Consider the following 16215-nt stretch of genomic DNA (forward strand, 5'->3'; position numbering starts at 1 on the left):
AAAAATTACACAAAATATACATTTTAGCATATGAGTTTTAGAATTAAAAAAGTTAGCATTTTTTTTTTGTAATTTTAAAAAAACATACTTTTATAAATATACATCATTATTATTATATATATATATATTTTATTATATTTTAAAAGATTAAAAGATATTTATTACATTTAACCTATATGCTTTTGATAAATCAATTATTCTATTTAAAATTTTAAGAAATTATGAGAAATTATGTTTTTATAAGTGATTATGCTTTACATTTTAAAATATTTTAATTGAAATATTGTTATTTTATTTTATTTTATTATATTTTATTTTATTATTTTTTTTTTTATTTATATATAACTATTTATGAAATTATAGAGAAAGTTTTATATATTCCTATATTTTATTCACTAATAAATAAAATATCATAATATATTTATATATATGGAAGTACATATAGGATAGATATGAAATTTCATTTAAGAGAGATATATAATAATCAGACAGCAAAAAGAAAATCATGTGATTTTTTAAACATATATTATTTGTAAAATAATATATAAATTTATAAAAAAAAAAATAGTTTGAATAATTATGAAATGCTTAAAAATAAAAAAAAATAAAAATAAATAAAAAAGATGGGGGTAAAAGGCTTATGGTCAATAGTATCTCCTGCTGGAATTCGTGTAAATCCAGAAATTCTGACAGGGAAACGAATAGCTATAGATGTAAGTATATGGTTGTATGAATTGACTTATGCTAATAATTTAAAAGTTCTTAAAAATAATTCTTTTGATAATTTGAGTATTTTTAATGATTTATGGCTAGATTTTTCACAAAATATAAATAATGAAATAAGAACTGATAACTTAAAAAAAGCTCACTTGTATTTCTTTTTTTTAAGAATATGTAAATTACTTTATTATAATATCAGACCTATTTTTATTTTTGATGGAAATCCTCCTGATTTAAAAAAAAAAACAATATTTCAAAGAAACTTAAAAAAGAGAAATCATGAAGAGAAATTTAGAAAAATTGCAGAAAAACTCATTTATAATTATTACCAAAGAAATATATTAAAATCATTAAAAAATAAAAAGAGTATCTCAAAAAAGAAAAAGGATAAAGAGAAAAATATTTTACATAATAAGAAAGTATCTAATACTCTAAAAAATAATTCATTAAAAAATTGTGGAATTATAGATCATGATAATTCTCTAAATAATATAGTAGAAAAGGTTGGGAATGTTACTGTAAGTATGAAGGATATTTTAAATTTTTGTAGTGATGATTTATTTAGAATAGAAAGTAAAATTCTTATGATGCCATATTCAAATACTATTACTCATGAAAATAACAAAAATGATGAATTGAATAAAAATGAATTAAAAAATGATGAAAAAAAGAAAAAATATATGATAAATGATAAAGATAAAGATGAGGGTGAAAACGAATCAGTTGATAGTTGTAAAGAAAATTCTATTATTAAAAAAAATAAAATAAATAATATTGATAATGATATAAATGAGGAAATAGTAAGAAAAAAGTATATTGCTAAAAAAAAATATTATGAAAGCATTCCGAAAAATTTTAAAGGTTTTTTATCTATGAGAAGACCTGTAGATATTATTGATATAAATAGTTATAATACTGATATTTTAGAGTATACGGAAAAATTAAAGCAGGCCGAGGAAAAATATAACAAAATGTATACAGAAGATACTTTATTAAGAAGTGATTTTAATTCATCAAACAATTCCAATTTGGTATCAAAAGATGAAAAAGAAAATTATATGTATGGAAGCAAAGTTAATAATAGTTATGATAATAATCTCAAAAAAAGTAATTCATTGGATATAGAATATTTAGCATCGTCTAATGATGATTTTTTATTATTAGAGAGTAAGAAGAATAGTACATGTAAAATTGATGATAAGGGCAATGAAAGTGACATCACATATGGAGTAGACCTAAATAAAAAAGATATAAATATTTTAGAATTACCATCTAATATTAATAGCTCTAATATTTTTTTAGATGGAAAAGATGAATATAAAGTTTATTATGTAAATAATGAAGAAATTAAAATTCCCTTATTTAAAGAAATTAATAAAGATGTTTTTGAAAAGTTGCCAATTAAATTACAGTATCAAATTTTGCAAGATATTAAAGAAGAATGGTATGCAGATAATAGAATAAAAGCAATAAAAGCAAAAGATGATATGGATATTTTCTCACAAGTTCAATTAGAAACATATGTAAGAATGATTAAGACTGATTTTGAAATTGAAAAATTAAAAATTAAAATGGCAGAAAATATACAAAATACCGAAGGAGAATTAATTATAAACAAAGAGTTATCAAAAAATATGGAAAATTTAAATGTTAGAGATTATAATGATATTAAAAAAAAAAAAAAAAGAAGAAAAAAATACTTAAATGAAATATTAAATAACTGTTACTTTAATAATAATGATAGCCCTTATGATTTAATGATTAAAAATGAAGAAAAGGAAAAAGAAGAAGAAAAAAATGATAAAATAAAAGACTATAATAATGATGATATAGAAGCATATGAAAATATAGAAATAAAAAATAATAAAATAATTAATATTCATAAAATTGAAGAAGAAAAAAAAATAATGATAAAAGAAGAAAATAATTTTAAAAAGGATTTATTAATGGATGACAAACTAATTTTTGGTGATAGTTTTTTTGTTTTAGAAGATGAAAATAAAAATAAAGAAATAAATAATATAAAATATTTAGATAAATTGAATGACAAAAATAAGGAACAAATTGATTATATTACTATTGAATCAAGTGATGAGTATAAAATAAATAAAAGAGATAATGCTTCTTATTGGGAAAAAAATATTAGTTTAAAAAGAACTGCAAATAGCAATACAAAATATAAAATAAATTATGAAAGTGATGAAATAAAAAATAAATTGGAAAAAATGCAACAAAAGGAAAATGAAAAAAATAATTTTTCTTCTAGTGATGATTTTGAAAATTGTAGTATAGAGGAAAAAAATTTTAATGAAATATTATCTATGAATAAAGATGCTAAAATGGATTTAATAAATAATGTTGGATCATTCAAAGAGTGCAATAAGAACAGAGATGGTAATTTAAGAAAATTCCCTATAAATGATTCATTGACAAACATTAATACTGATTTTTATACTAATGATAAAATATTTACTAAAACTAGTAAATTAGAAAGAATATTTAATATAAAAGAAGAAGATCTTATTAATATTAAAAATTTTAAAACAAATGATACCTTTAGCTATGAACATAAAATAAACAATAATATTAATTTTATAAAAAAAAAAAATGAATCTAAAGAAAATAGCTCATGTGAATTGAACAGGGATACAAAAATAAAAGAACCCTTAAGGAATGAGATTTTATTTGATAATATAACTTATTTAAAAGAAAATAAAGATACTGGGGGAGATGAAGATGCTTTTTTTTCAGTAGATGAAGATATTAATGTATTGAATGATAAAGATAATGATCTATTGAATGATAAAAATATTAATGTGTTGAATGATGAAGACACTGATATATTGAATAATAAGGGTAATAAAATGTTGAATGATAAAGATATTAATGTGTTGAATGATAAAGATATTAATGTGCTGAGTGATAAAGACAATGATATATTGAATAATAAAGGTAATAATATGTTGAATGATAAAGATGTTAATGTGTTAAGTGATAAAGACAATGATATATTGAATAATAAAGATAATAAAATGTTGAATGATAAAGATATTAATGTGTTGAATGATAAAGATATTAGTGTGCTGAGTGAAAAAGACAATGATATATTGAATAATAAAGGTAATAATATGTTGAATGATAAAGATGTTAATGTGTTAAGTGATAAAGACAATGATATATTGAATAATAAAGATATTAATGTGTTGAGTGATAAAGACAATGATATATTGAATAATAAAGATAATAATATGTTGAATGATAAAGATGAAAATATACAGAGTGATGAAATTGAAGATATACTAAGTTATAAAAATGAAAATAAATTGAATGATAAAGGTGCAAATATACTAACTGATGAAGATGAAGATATATTGAATGATAAAGATGAAAATATACTAAGTGATGAAGTTGAACATATATCTAATGATAAACACCAAAGCAATGTCAATGAAATTAAAAAAAAAGGTAATATAAATAAGTTTATAAGTAAACAACATATAACTAATATACTATTAAATAAATGTGATTTAAATAATATTGGAAAAGAAAACTTTTTTGAACATTTATTAAATAATAAAGAGATAATGGACAAATTTAGTGCGCAAATAAAAGAGAAGGAGAAACAGAAAGAAGATAAAAATGATGAGCATGCCTATTATGAAGATTTAGAAGATAATAAAATTATTGATTCTTATATAAACGAAGCGAATAAAGAAAATGAAGAATTAACAAAGGAATATAAAAAGTTAAAAAAGAATAATATAGAAATAAATGATGAAATGAATGATGATGTAAAAATTCTTCTAGACTTTTTTGGTATTCCTTATATTCAATCTCCATGCGAAGCAGAAGCTCAGTGCGCATATTTAAATAATCAAAATTATTGCGATGCAATTATAAGTGATGACTCAGATGTTTTAGTATTTAATGGAAAAACAGTAATTAAAAATTTTTTTAATAGGAGAAAAACAGTCGAAGTATATGAAAGAAAAATAATAGAAGATAAGTTAGGTTTGTATCAAGAAGAATTAATTAATATATCTTTATTATGTGGTTGTGACTATACAACGGGGGTTCATGGTATAGGTATTGTTAACTCTTTAGAAATAATTAAAGCTTTTCCTACTTTTGATGATTTAAAAAAATTAAAAGATATTGTATCTAATCCATTTAAGGAAATAAATAATGAAAACTATAGTGAAGAAATTAAAAATTTTCTCAACACTCACAAAAATTATAAATTAAATTGGATATTCCCAAATAATTTTCCAGATAGAGAAGTGTATAGATGTTTCAAATATCCTAAGGTTAGTACAAATATTAAAAAATTTCAGTGGTATTTCCCTAATATAAATAACATTTCGGATTTTTTAAATAAAACAACTAATATTCCAAAAGAAAAAATTTTTAACGTTTTGAATCCAATCTTGCAAAAATATGATATAAAAGTTAGAAGTTATCAATTAAAAATAGAAGATTTTTTTCCTATTATTGAAAGAAAGAGAAAAAATATAAATGATTTAATTGATAAAGTTAGAAAAAATAAAAAAAATAAAAAGAAATCTAATGGAAATATGGAATTAGATAAAAATACATCATCTTTGATTGATGTTAATCCGGCAGGGATAATTAAGTCAAAGAGAATGACGCTGGCATTAGATTACATAAAAAAAAGAAAGAGTAAAAAAAAAAAATAGAACTGTATAAAAATATAAATAACAAGTAAAGGTTTAATTTCCTATTTTTATATTTTTTTTTATATATTCTTTTTTATGTCATTTATGTGTAATTATCTATTATTAATATTTTATATTTTTTTGTTTATGTTTGATTATAATTTTTATTTATATTTTAACATGTTTTTTTTAATTATAGTTTATATTTTAAATAAAGTTATAAAAAAGGACTTATAAAAACTTATATTTTTAAATTCTTTTAATATCAATTTACACACATTTAATTAATATATATATAAATATTAATTTGTAAATAAAATATTATATATGAATTAATTAATTGCTGGAGGAATGTAATTTGGATCTTTTTTTAGAATAACTATTCCTTCTAAAGTGTCATTGATGGGTATATCTATGAAAGTGAAAAAAAAAAAAAAAGGTTTTTTAAAAATAAAAATATGATGATTTTTTAATAATTTTTTTATATTTTATTATTTATTAAAAGTTATTACATTCTTCTGTTGCTATTTCTGCTCTATCTGTGTGTAATAATAAAACTGGGGTAACATGAGTTTGAAATCCTGTTATTGTTTTTGGTTTTCCTGCTTGCCCAACAACATCAACAGCCTTAAAAAAAAAAATATAAATTGTAAAAAAATATATATAATGAAAAAACAAATTTTTTTTTTTCAGGGAGATTTGAACGATTTTACAAATATATGTCATGAAATAATTTTGTGTATATGTGTGTGTATATAATTATGTATTTTACCTGTCCAACACGGACAGACACTGGTAATGGTTCTAAATTTTCATTAACAGTTACAAGCATTCTTGGATAAATACAAGGTACTAAATGATAAAGCAAGTAATGATATTTGCCTAATATTGTTGATTTCAGTTGCAAACAAGCATGTATTGTTACTAATAAAGATCCTAATGAAACATAGTTAATAATTGAACGATTAGAATGCAAAGGATTAATAGTTAATAATCCTTTCCCCATATATAACAAACCTTGAGCTAATCTCACAACAAAAATAGCATTGGTATCTTTGCAATAAAAAGCGGATAATTGTCTCAATAAAATAGCTATTCTTGAATTATTTGTTCCTGCACCAACAAATCCTAACGAGATGATAGCATGCAAAGCAACATCAGGATCTTGATCATGCGTTAATTTTGATAAAATGTCTACAATATTTGGTTTTGGAAATGATGTAAATAATAATGCCAAAGCTAATGGAACAGCTTTTTTTTGATTTACATTAGAATATTGTAAAAAATGATCAATAATTCGTGTTGTCATTTCTGAACTTATATCATCAGTTAAGGCTATGAGTGCAATGTTCAAAATAGCTACACATTGATCTAAATTATCCTCTACATAATTATTACTGTTTGTATTTTTTGCATCATTACTTTTTACATTTTTGTTAGTGTTATTTTTTTTGTTATCTACATTTACATTTTTGTTATCTGTATTAACTTTATTTTCAGTATTAATTTTTTTATCATTTCGTTTTTCAACTAACAATTGCAACATCTTTTGAACCTTCAGAACATCATTAGATCCTGCAAAAGCCATTCCTTCTACTGTTGCAATCATATATTTTGAAATAGGATGTTTAATAATTTCCAAGGCAGACAATGTAGCTTCACATTTTTCTCTTGAACAAAGAAATAAGAGTCCTAAAGCAACAGCATACAATTTTGCTATTGGTGAATCCAAAGAATTGTTTATTTTTTCTTTTTCTAAAACGGTATCAATGATATATTCAGCAATTTCTCTATTTTGTGATCCAACAAAAACTAAACCTAAAGATAAAGCAGCAAAAACACTGCATTCAATAATACAACCATTATCAACTAAAGGTGGAATTAAAACGTCTAACAAATTTTCTCTATTAGTACCAGCATAAGCATAGCCAAAACCTAAAATAGCACCAATTTTTTCCATTACATTTTGTGCATCTATATGTTCAGATAACAAAGCATATGCAGGATCACATTCATTTTTTATATTCGTGCAGGCCAATCCAAATGCCATTAAAGCACCTGACTTTACATACTGATCACTACTATATTGAAATTTATCAATTTGAGATAATCCTTCATCGATATTCCACAATAATAGTAATCCCATTGATGCAGTTGCACTCATTAATCCATATTCCTTATTTTTAAAAAGCCATAAAGAGGAATTAACAGTCATTAATTTATCTTTACAAAAACCAGCGTTTACAAATGCATTAACAAATGTTGAAGACAAATTTTGTTTTGCAGAGTCCCATACACTTGTATTTCTTTTTTCTTCTAAATGGGTTTTATAAACATCTTCTGGTAATTTGGGTTCTTCTACATCTAAATCTTTGGCTAATTTTAAAAAAATGGACGATAAGTGTTCCCCTGATGATAAATTAGATATTTGTGTTAAATTCAAATTTGGATATTTTGACTTTTCTTCTTCAGTAAATTCTAAATAAACACAATGTCTTGAGCATATTAGAGCTATTTGTTTACATATTAAAATATCTCCACACTCAAATATTAATTCTTTAATTTTATCTATTTTATTTAATCTTAATAATATTTTTAAACATTCTATATGCCTTTTATGTTTTTTTAATATATTTAGTATCACATTCATTAATTTATAATACTCTTCTGTGGATGAGCTATAGTGCGTCAAGTTTGACAAATACAATATAGATCTATCACAAGATTTTTCATCAACATATAAATAAATATCATTTATTTTATCTACTTCTATTAATAAATCAATGGCCTCATATTCAGTATTATGACTAAAAGAATAAGGAACAATAATGTTTACTAATTCATATATATGATTTACTGTAACATTCTTTGTTGTTGCATTAGTATTTAAATTTGCTTCTTCTTCTTTTATATTTTTATATTCAGCTAATAATTTAGTAATTAAGTTCTTTATATACTCATGCCCATAATTTATTATATCTTTTTTATTTCCAGATATAACATATTTTACGATATTATTTTCATCCCCTATTGTGGTAGATAAAGCACTTATCATATTGCTTAATTTTCTTTTACATTCTTCAAATTTCATTTCATTATGTATTTCTATTAATGTATTATAATGTGTTTTTAAAACTTTTAAAGCTAGCAAAGAAGTTAAAATTCCACTAGTATCAATAATTTCTTTATTTAATAAATTAATCGATAAATTTACTACATTTATATCATCATCTTTTAATCTAGTAATTAGCAATTCCAATTCCTCCTTTTTTTTCTTTTCTTCTTCATTTAATTCTTCTTTCTTAATTTTTGCATTTAATTTTCTTCTCTTTTCATCTGTATCCTTTACAGGGACTTTAATTAAAACTGCCTATATATTAAGAAAAAAAAAAAAATGTTTCATCAATTTCATTATAAAAAAAATAAAATATAATATTAGTAGTAGTATTATTTAATTATGTAAGTGTATACACAAAGATATATAAATTAGAAATATAATTTATATTAAGATTTTATATGTATTATATCTTACTTTTTTATCTTCTGCTGTCATATTTATTTATTAATTTTTTTTAAATTCCAAAAAAAAAAAAAATTATATATGTATATAATATGTTTTGTACATAAAGTTTTCAATACAATGTATATTTCTTGATCATCATACGTAATAGTATATCATTTAGTATTTATAACAAATTCTAATATCTATTTATTAATTTTTTTTTCTTTTTAAATTTTATATATTCTCATAAATATATATATATATATATGTTTTATTTAAAATGATTTAAAATATATTTCTTTAATAAAGTGTAAAAAATTACATAAAAATGCAAGGTTAAAAAATATATACATATTAAAATTACATTGTTGCATTATAATTTATATTTTTTTGAATATATTTATTATACACTTTTACAATTTTATTTAAAATATATTTTTTTACATTTAATAAAATATTCAAAACAATGTAGTTTTAATTATATTTTCATCATATATAATTTTTTTTTTTTTTAATTGAAGATAAACAAAAAAAAAAATATATATATAAATTAATCTGTTAAAAAAAAAAAAAAAATATTGTGCATTAAAGGAATATATAGTTAATATTCTCTTATTCCTTGGGAAACTATGTGAGAAAACAAAAATAAAAATGTAAAAGAATGAAAATTTAATTTCTAATATTTTTTTTAAATATTAAATTTTTTGTTATCTTTGTGTATTCCTCTCGTGTAATTTAAATTATATGCAATCTATATAGTAAAAAAAAAATATTAAAAAACTTTACATTTAACAAAATACACAAAACACATTTATATAATATAAAAAATTTTTTGGTTCAATTCTTTTTTTTTTCTTTTTTTTTTATTTTATTGATATTAAAAATTTTTTTAAAAAGAAAAAATAGATAAGTTTTAAAATTTTCCTTTTATCAATTTTATCTTGTAATTTTCCAGTATTTTTATTATTTTTTTTTTTGTTTTGTATCTTTTAAAAATTTTAAATTAAACATTTTGAGTCTTTTAAATTATTTTTAAGTGTATTATTATATTCCAATTTATAATATTTAATTAGAAGTTTCTGTATTTTATTAAATTGAATTTTTTCTTTTTTTTTTCTCTTTTTTGTTTTCCTTTTTTCTATTATTAGTAGGTTGCAATTATAAATTTTTTTTAGTTAATATCATATAACAAGTTTTTAAATCATTACAATCATTTTTTTAAAGAATAATTCTATGTTAGATTTATTATATTACATATGTTCATTTATATATTTCTCTAAAAGATGGATATAGTGAATGAAGGTTGGGTATTTAAGCAATCTAAATATTTAAAAAGGCTGAGAAAAAGATATATCATATTAACAAAAAATTTCATTTGCTCTTTTAAATCTCAGTATTATCAAGGTGAAAAACCAACAGAAGTAATTTAACAAAAAAAAAAAAAAGAATTGTGCAATTGATTTTGTGTTTTGTCATAATTAATAGATGAGTGTCTAATATTATGTATACATATATATATATGTATTTTTTTTTAATTTTTTTAATACTTAGATATTATACCTTAATAAATTTACTGAGTTAACTTCAATTGAAGATATTAGAAAAATAAAGTTAGTAGAAAATGAATTAGGTATAACCAGTATACATTTATTTAATATAAGATATAATAATAGGAAAATTTTATTTGCTACTTTAGACAAAGATGAGAAAAACAAATGGATAAGTAAACATTTTTTTTTTTTATTTTAAAAAAATTTAAATTGAAACTTATATATAAAAATAAAAAAAAAAAAAATAAAAAAATAGAATAAAATAATACAGTATTAACGATGGCAATAAATATAACAAATTATAATACAATAATATGTACAAAAAAATTTTTTTTTATTTATTTTTTTTTTTAGAGCATATTAGTAGACAAATGATAAAGCCAACGGTCTTAATGAGCGAATATTAATAAAAATTATTTAAAGTACAATAAAAAAAAATTAAATTATAAATGGTAAATAATTTTTAATTATAGTAATATTCATATAACTAACGTATTCTCTTTATTTTAATTTTTTTTTTTTTTAATTTTATATTTATGTCTAAATGCAAATTGTGCTTTAAAGAATAATACTTATATTTTTATTTATTTCCTTTTTTATTATTTTTAAGAACATTTATTTTTATATTCAATTATAAATTAATTAGGAAATATAGGTGTCAAAAAATTATCATATTTATTATTTTCATCAAAATCGTACGAACATAAACAATTTAGATTTATATAATTTTTTAATTCTTCCTTTAATCTACAAAAGGAAAACAAACAAAAAAAAAAAAAATTATAATACATAATTATAAATATGTTAAATCATATGATTGTGCTGCAAAATGAATATGCATATTTTTTTTTTTTATTTAATTTACATACTTGATGTCTTGTTCATTTTCTTGTTTTTCATCTGTTTTTGTCAATAAATTTAAAATGAAAGATTTATCTTTTTTTTTTTCCATTTCCTTTTCTTTCTTCTTTTTTTTTAACAATTCATTATTCTGTTCATTTAATTCATTAATAATTTCAGTAGATATATCATCATTAGTTTTGTTTTCTTCATTTTTTTTATAAATATTTTTTAATTCTATAATAGCTTTTTTATTTCCTATATATTAAAAATGTATATTTATAAAATGAAATAAGTGAATAAATGTAGTAATATATATATATATTTTTACTAAAAAAAAATTGTTAAATTTTATTTTACCTTTAAGAGCTTTGTATTTTATCTCATCATTTTTACTAAATGATAATTTAAAATCATATTCACATATTTTTTTATCTTTCAGACTCTAATTTTAAATAAGTTAAAAAAAAAAAAGAAATACATTATAAAAAAATGAAATAAAAAACCTTTTTAAAGGCAATTAAAAAAAAAAATGAATTATTATATTATTTTTCTATTGTAATAAATTTTATTTTTTTTATTTTCTTTACTTCATAAGCTTTTATTGCGTCTTTGAAATGCACATATTTTATGAAAAATATACTACTTTTTTTTTTACCAAAGTAAATACCTTCACCTAATAGTGGGCCATCTAAAAGTAAAGAAAAAAAAAGAAAAGAAAAATTTATACTATAAAAATAAAATTTTACCTTTTTTTTTTTTAATTTTAGTTTAAAAAAAATCTACATTTACTAAATATTTCAGTGATTTCAAAACGATTTATATCAATGGGAATATTTTTACAAATTATAGTTGCGTTACTATTAAGAATTTGGTTCATTTAAGAAAAAATATTTTCACTTAAAAAAATTTCTTATTAAATTTATAAAAAAATATTCATTTAAAAAAAAAAATTAAATGAAATTTTTTTTTATTTTCCTATGTTCTATTTATTTTTAACACAAAAAAAAAAAAGTTGAAAAAATACGATGCCAATTTTAAGAGCTTATAAAATTTAATATTAATAAAAACATATCTTCTTACATAATGAAATAAAAATTAAATTGTACTAAAGATAAAATAAGTATTTGAAGTATATTTAAAATGAAAAAACTACAAAAATATTATCAAAAATAAAAAATTTAAAAATCTCTTAAAATTTTCTTCATAGAATATATGTTAAATATTATAACGAAAATTTATTCATTATTTATAAAAAAATAAATGGAATTTTTTTTATTTTTTGTTTTACTTGAATGAAAATACAGATAATTATATTCTGTTTTTTCTTTTTAACTTTAATATATAAATAATAAATTATGTTATCATTTCTTACTATAAATTTTTATTCTTATAAATTTTTATGAGAGATATTTTTAATTCAACTTAAACTAATGCTTCCTAATAAAAATAATGGGATAACTTAAAGAAAAAATGATATAATAAAATTGTGTGCAAGCTTTAAAATTAAGGATCAAATTGTTTTAATTAATATAATTTTTGATTTTTTTGAAAATTTTTTTTTTTTAATTTATATTATTATGAAAGTATGATATATTTTCAAATAAAAATATGAAAAAAAATTGAAAATAATTTTTTTAATCGACAAATAAAGCACCTTGCATATATAATATTGTATTTTTGTATAAAAAAATATGACATATACATACAAAAAAAAAAAGAAAAATATAAAAGATAAATATTAAGTTGGATATATATATATATATATATACATACGTATTTTTCTATTTTCCTATATATTAAAAATGAATAATTTTAAATAAATATATGTGAAGTTTAGAATAAAAAAAAATTTATAGCAATATATATATATATATGCCTACTATTAAAGGAATATTTTATTTATCTCTCTATATATTTCAATGTATTATTAAAAAAAAAATTAAATAAAAATAATAAAAATATGTATATATTTTATATAATTTTAACAAAAAAATAATTTTTAAATGTTTATTATTTTTTTATTTTTTTTTATTTTTTTTGTATGTATTAAAAAGAACAAAAAAAAGAAAATAAAATAAAAATAAAAATGAAAAATTTTTATATGTTATTACTCATTTATTTCATCATTTATTGAATTTTTCTCTTCATCAAGTTCATTTATTTGTTCATCACCAAAAAATTCTTCTTCTCTATCATCTTCTTCTATTTCAGCTTCTTCTTCTTCAAAAAATTCTTCTTCACTACTAATATTTTCATTTAATTCTTTTTTATGATCATGCTTAACCATTCCTCTGAATACTTCTTTTATTTCGTCCAATATAAATTTAAAATCATTTTTTCTTATTTTTATTGTATTAACATCAAATAGTGTGTCATATATGATATGCTCTGAATTTGTATATACAATTTTTGAAAAAATTGAAGGCCAGTAATCCTTTTTGTTTAAAGGTGTGAAGCCATATAGAATTGTTTCATCTGAATCAATAATATGACAAACGATTAGGTGATACGTTTTATATTTATCGTTACAGTAGGATTGGAATGAAGAAAACATATTAGAAATAAATTTTAATTCAAAAGGATGACAATAAGAGTTTTTTGGTGTTTGAAATATATCCAAGAAAATTTTTAAATTGGGAGTTATAGAAATAGATTTTTTATTACTTTCAATGATTTTTTTAATTAATATACTTAAATAACTTGCTGCATTTCTATGTAAATGTTTTTCAATTAATTTATCATAAATCTCTGATTGTTTTAATCTATCTTTAAAAATATTATGCAAAAAATCAGAGGTTTTCAAACAATTATAGAGATAAGTATCCATTTTTTTAGCTCTATTTATATAAATATAAATAAGGATAATTAAAAAATAAAAACTGTCATTATTGTATAATACATATGTTCTTCTCTTCCACCCCAATGTATTCATAGGTTTTATTATTTTTATAAAGTTTTTTAATTTTACTAAAATTTCATTTTGTTTTTTCAGATCAAGTTGTCTAAAGTTTCCAGTAAACTCTTTTATTTCAATATGGCACATAGTTCTAATTTGATTAAATGTATTTTTAATATTTTTATGATCGTATATATATATTCTTTCATCAATTTCTAAAGATTCGTTTAAGGAAATGAAAGATAACATAGGTAATAATCCTCTTTCAGATTCAAAACACATAAAATGACCACTAGAAATATTTAATGAATCATTATGCAAATTTTTTATTTCTTTATTATAATATTCGTAAGTTATTTGATCTGTTTTTAAATAAGATATTAGGGAAATGCTTGAAATAAAAATTATTGCTGATGAGTCATCTTCGCTTACACATTGTATAAAAGGATATATCATTAAGCATAAACATTTATATTCTTCTTTTATTATACTATAATGTTCATAAATATTTGAATAATAATTTTGTTTGTCTTTATTACTATTATATATTTTCATTATTTCATTTAGTTCATTTTCACTAAGTACTAATTCCCATTTATCATTATTTTCAAAAATTTCATTAAAAGGTCTTTTATTATCTATAACAAAAAACTTTAAATAAGCTAAATAATTCTTACTTAAAATTTTACTAAAAAAATTCTCAATATGCTCATAAATTGTTGTGTCAGTATTTATATGAGAACAAATTCCTATTAATATCACTTCAAAAAAATAATCTCTGTAATATTCTTTATTTTTTGAATATATATCATCATACTTTTTAAAAAAATTTATTATATCTTCTTTTTTTTCTACTCCATAACTAAATATATTAATATCTCTTTTCAAGTTTTTATGAAAGTGCAAAATATGTTCAGTACATAAAGAATCTATATTGTTATAATAAAAAATGAAAATATTAAATTTAAATTCTTCATTTTTTCTATTTGATAATTCCTTAATTTCCTTATTTACTCTCATATAATGATTTATAAATTCCTCTGCTTTTACAAATCCCATTATTTATTGTAGACAAATGAATAAAATAAAATTAATAAATATATAATTACATATATATATCGAATTATTTAAAATTTTTTTTTTTATATTTTTCAATTTTTTTTTTTTTTTTTAAATCATTAAATGTTTTTTAATTTTTGAATTGTCTAATTTTTATTATTTAAAAAAAAAAAAAAAATACTAATTCTTTTTTTTTAATCATATTTTCCATGAGAAAATACACACATATAAATATGTAAATGTATTTATATAAATCAAAAAAATGACTAATATATTTTTAAACTTAATTATATTAATAGATGAGTTTTAAAAATTAAAAATAGAGATAGTATATATATATTACAGTTATATATAATAATACCATTTAAATATATTTATCATCATATAATGAAATAATATTTATTTAAATTTTAATTCTATAATTTATTTCTTTTATTATTATTATTATGTTTATTTAGTTAGTTTTTTCTTATACACTAATTAAAATTTTCTATAAATATTATTTTTCTAAATTTCATTTTCTTTTATTTTCTTTAAATTAATTTATTTCTTCTTTTATTCCTTATAATAAAAGTTAACGTCCCTTTTTTTTCTCTATAAAAATAACACTATTTAATTATTAATACATTTTAACATTTTTTTAAAAAAAAATTGTATATACTTATAATATGTAAATAATAAATAAGAAAAAAATATATATTTTTTATTTTTTCTTGAGATATAAAAAAGTGTTTATAAAATAAAAAAATTAATAAGAATCATATATATATATATATATTTTTTTTTATTTTTATTTTATTTTTGTTTAAAAAGTTTTTTTTTTTTTTTACAGTGATATGCCTTTCATATAAAATGTATATTTTTTTATGTTCCTTTAAATTAATATTTTAAGTATATATTTTTTAAACTTTTTAATTTTACATTTTCTCATATTTCTAAAAACTAATTTTTTTTTCTTTATATGAGATT

General features: G+C 19.0%; 5 protein-coding genes across 5 annotated transcripts; 2 read left to right on the top strand and 3 right to left on the bottom strand.

Annotated features, from left to right (window-relative positions):
• Nucleotides 1-623: 623 nt before the first annotated feature.
• On the top strand, nucleotides 624-5417 carry RAD2 (DNA repair protein RAD2, putative; the record flags this gene model as incomplete). Its single annotated transcript, XM_028680308.1, has 1 exon — nucleotides 624-5417. One exon carries the CDS (start codon nucleotides 624-626, stop codon nucleotides 5415-5417), a length of 4794 nt encoding a protein of 1597 aa, XP_028531818.1.
• Nucleotides 5418-5728: 311 nt separating this feature from the next.
• RPN1 (26S proteasome regulatory subunit RPN1, putative) lies at nucleotides 5729-8949 on the bottom strand (the record flags this gene model as incomplete). The annotated part of the gene is made up of 4 exons (XM_028680309.1): nucleotides 5729-5808; nucleotides 5909-6023; nucleotides 6169-8766; nucleotides 8929-8949. The coding sequence occupies 4 exons, from the start codon at nucleotides 8947-8949 to the stop codon at nucleotides 5729-5731; spliced, it is 2814 nt and encodes a 937-aa protein (XP_028531819.1).
• Nucleotides 8950-10181: 1232 nt separating this feature from the next.
• On the top strand, nucleotides 10182-10855 carry PRELSG_0416100 (conserved Plasmodium protein, unknown function; the record flags this gene model as incomplete). The annotated part of the gene is made up of 3 exons (XM_028680310.1): nucleotides 10182-10319; nucleotides 10450-10621; nucleotides 10803-10855. 3 exons carry the CDS (start codon nucleotides 10182-10184, stop codon nucleotides 10853-10855), a joined length of 363 nt encoding a protein of 120 aa, XP_028531820.1.
• Nucleotides 10856-11086: 231 nt separating this feature from the next.
• On the bottom strand, nucleotides 11087-12168 carry PRELSG_0416200 (conserved Plasmodium protein, unknown function; the record flags this gene model as incomplete). Its single annotated transcript, XM_028680311.1, has 5 exons — nucleotides 11087-11195; nucleotides 11318-11546; nucleotides 11649-11733; nucleotides 11879-11979; nucleotides 12075-12168. The coding sequence occupies 5 exons, from the start codon at nucleotides 12166-12168 to the stop codon at nucleotides 11087-11089; spliced, it is 618 nt and encodes a 205-aa protein (XP_028531821.1).
• A 1230-nt stretch (nucleotides 12169-13398) lies between these two features.
• PRELSG_0416300 (conserved Plasmodium protein, unknown function) lies at nucleotides 13399-15246 on the bottom strand (the record flags this gene model as incomplete). The annotated part of the gene is made up of 1 exon (XM_028680312.1): nucleotides 13399-15246. The coding sequence occupies one exon, from the start codon at nucleotides 15244-15246 to the stop codon at nucleotides 13399-13401; it is 1848 nt and encodes a 615-aa protein (XP_028531822.1).
• Nucleotides 15247-16215: the final 969 nt, after the last annotated feature.

The sequence above is a fragment of the Plasmodium relictum genome, assembly GCF_900005765.1.
Source record: "Plasmodium relictum strain SGS1 genome assembly, chromosome: 4".
NCBI classification, from domain to species: domain Eukaryota; phylum Apicomplexa; class Aconoidasida; order Haemosporida; family Plasmodiidae; genus Plasmodium; species Plasmodium relictum.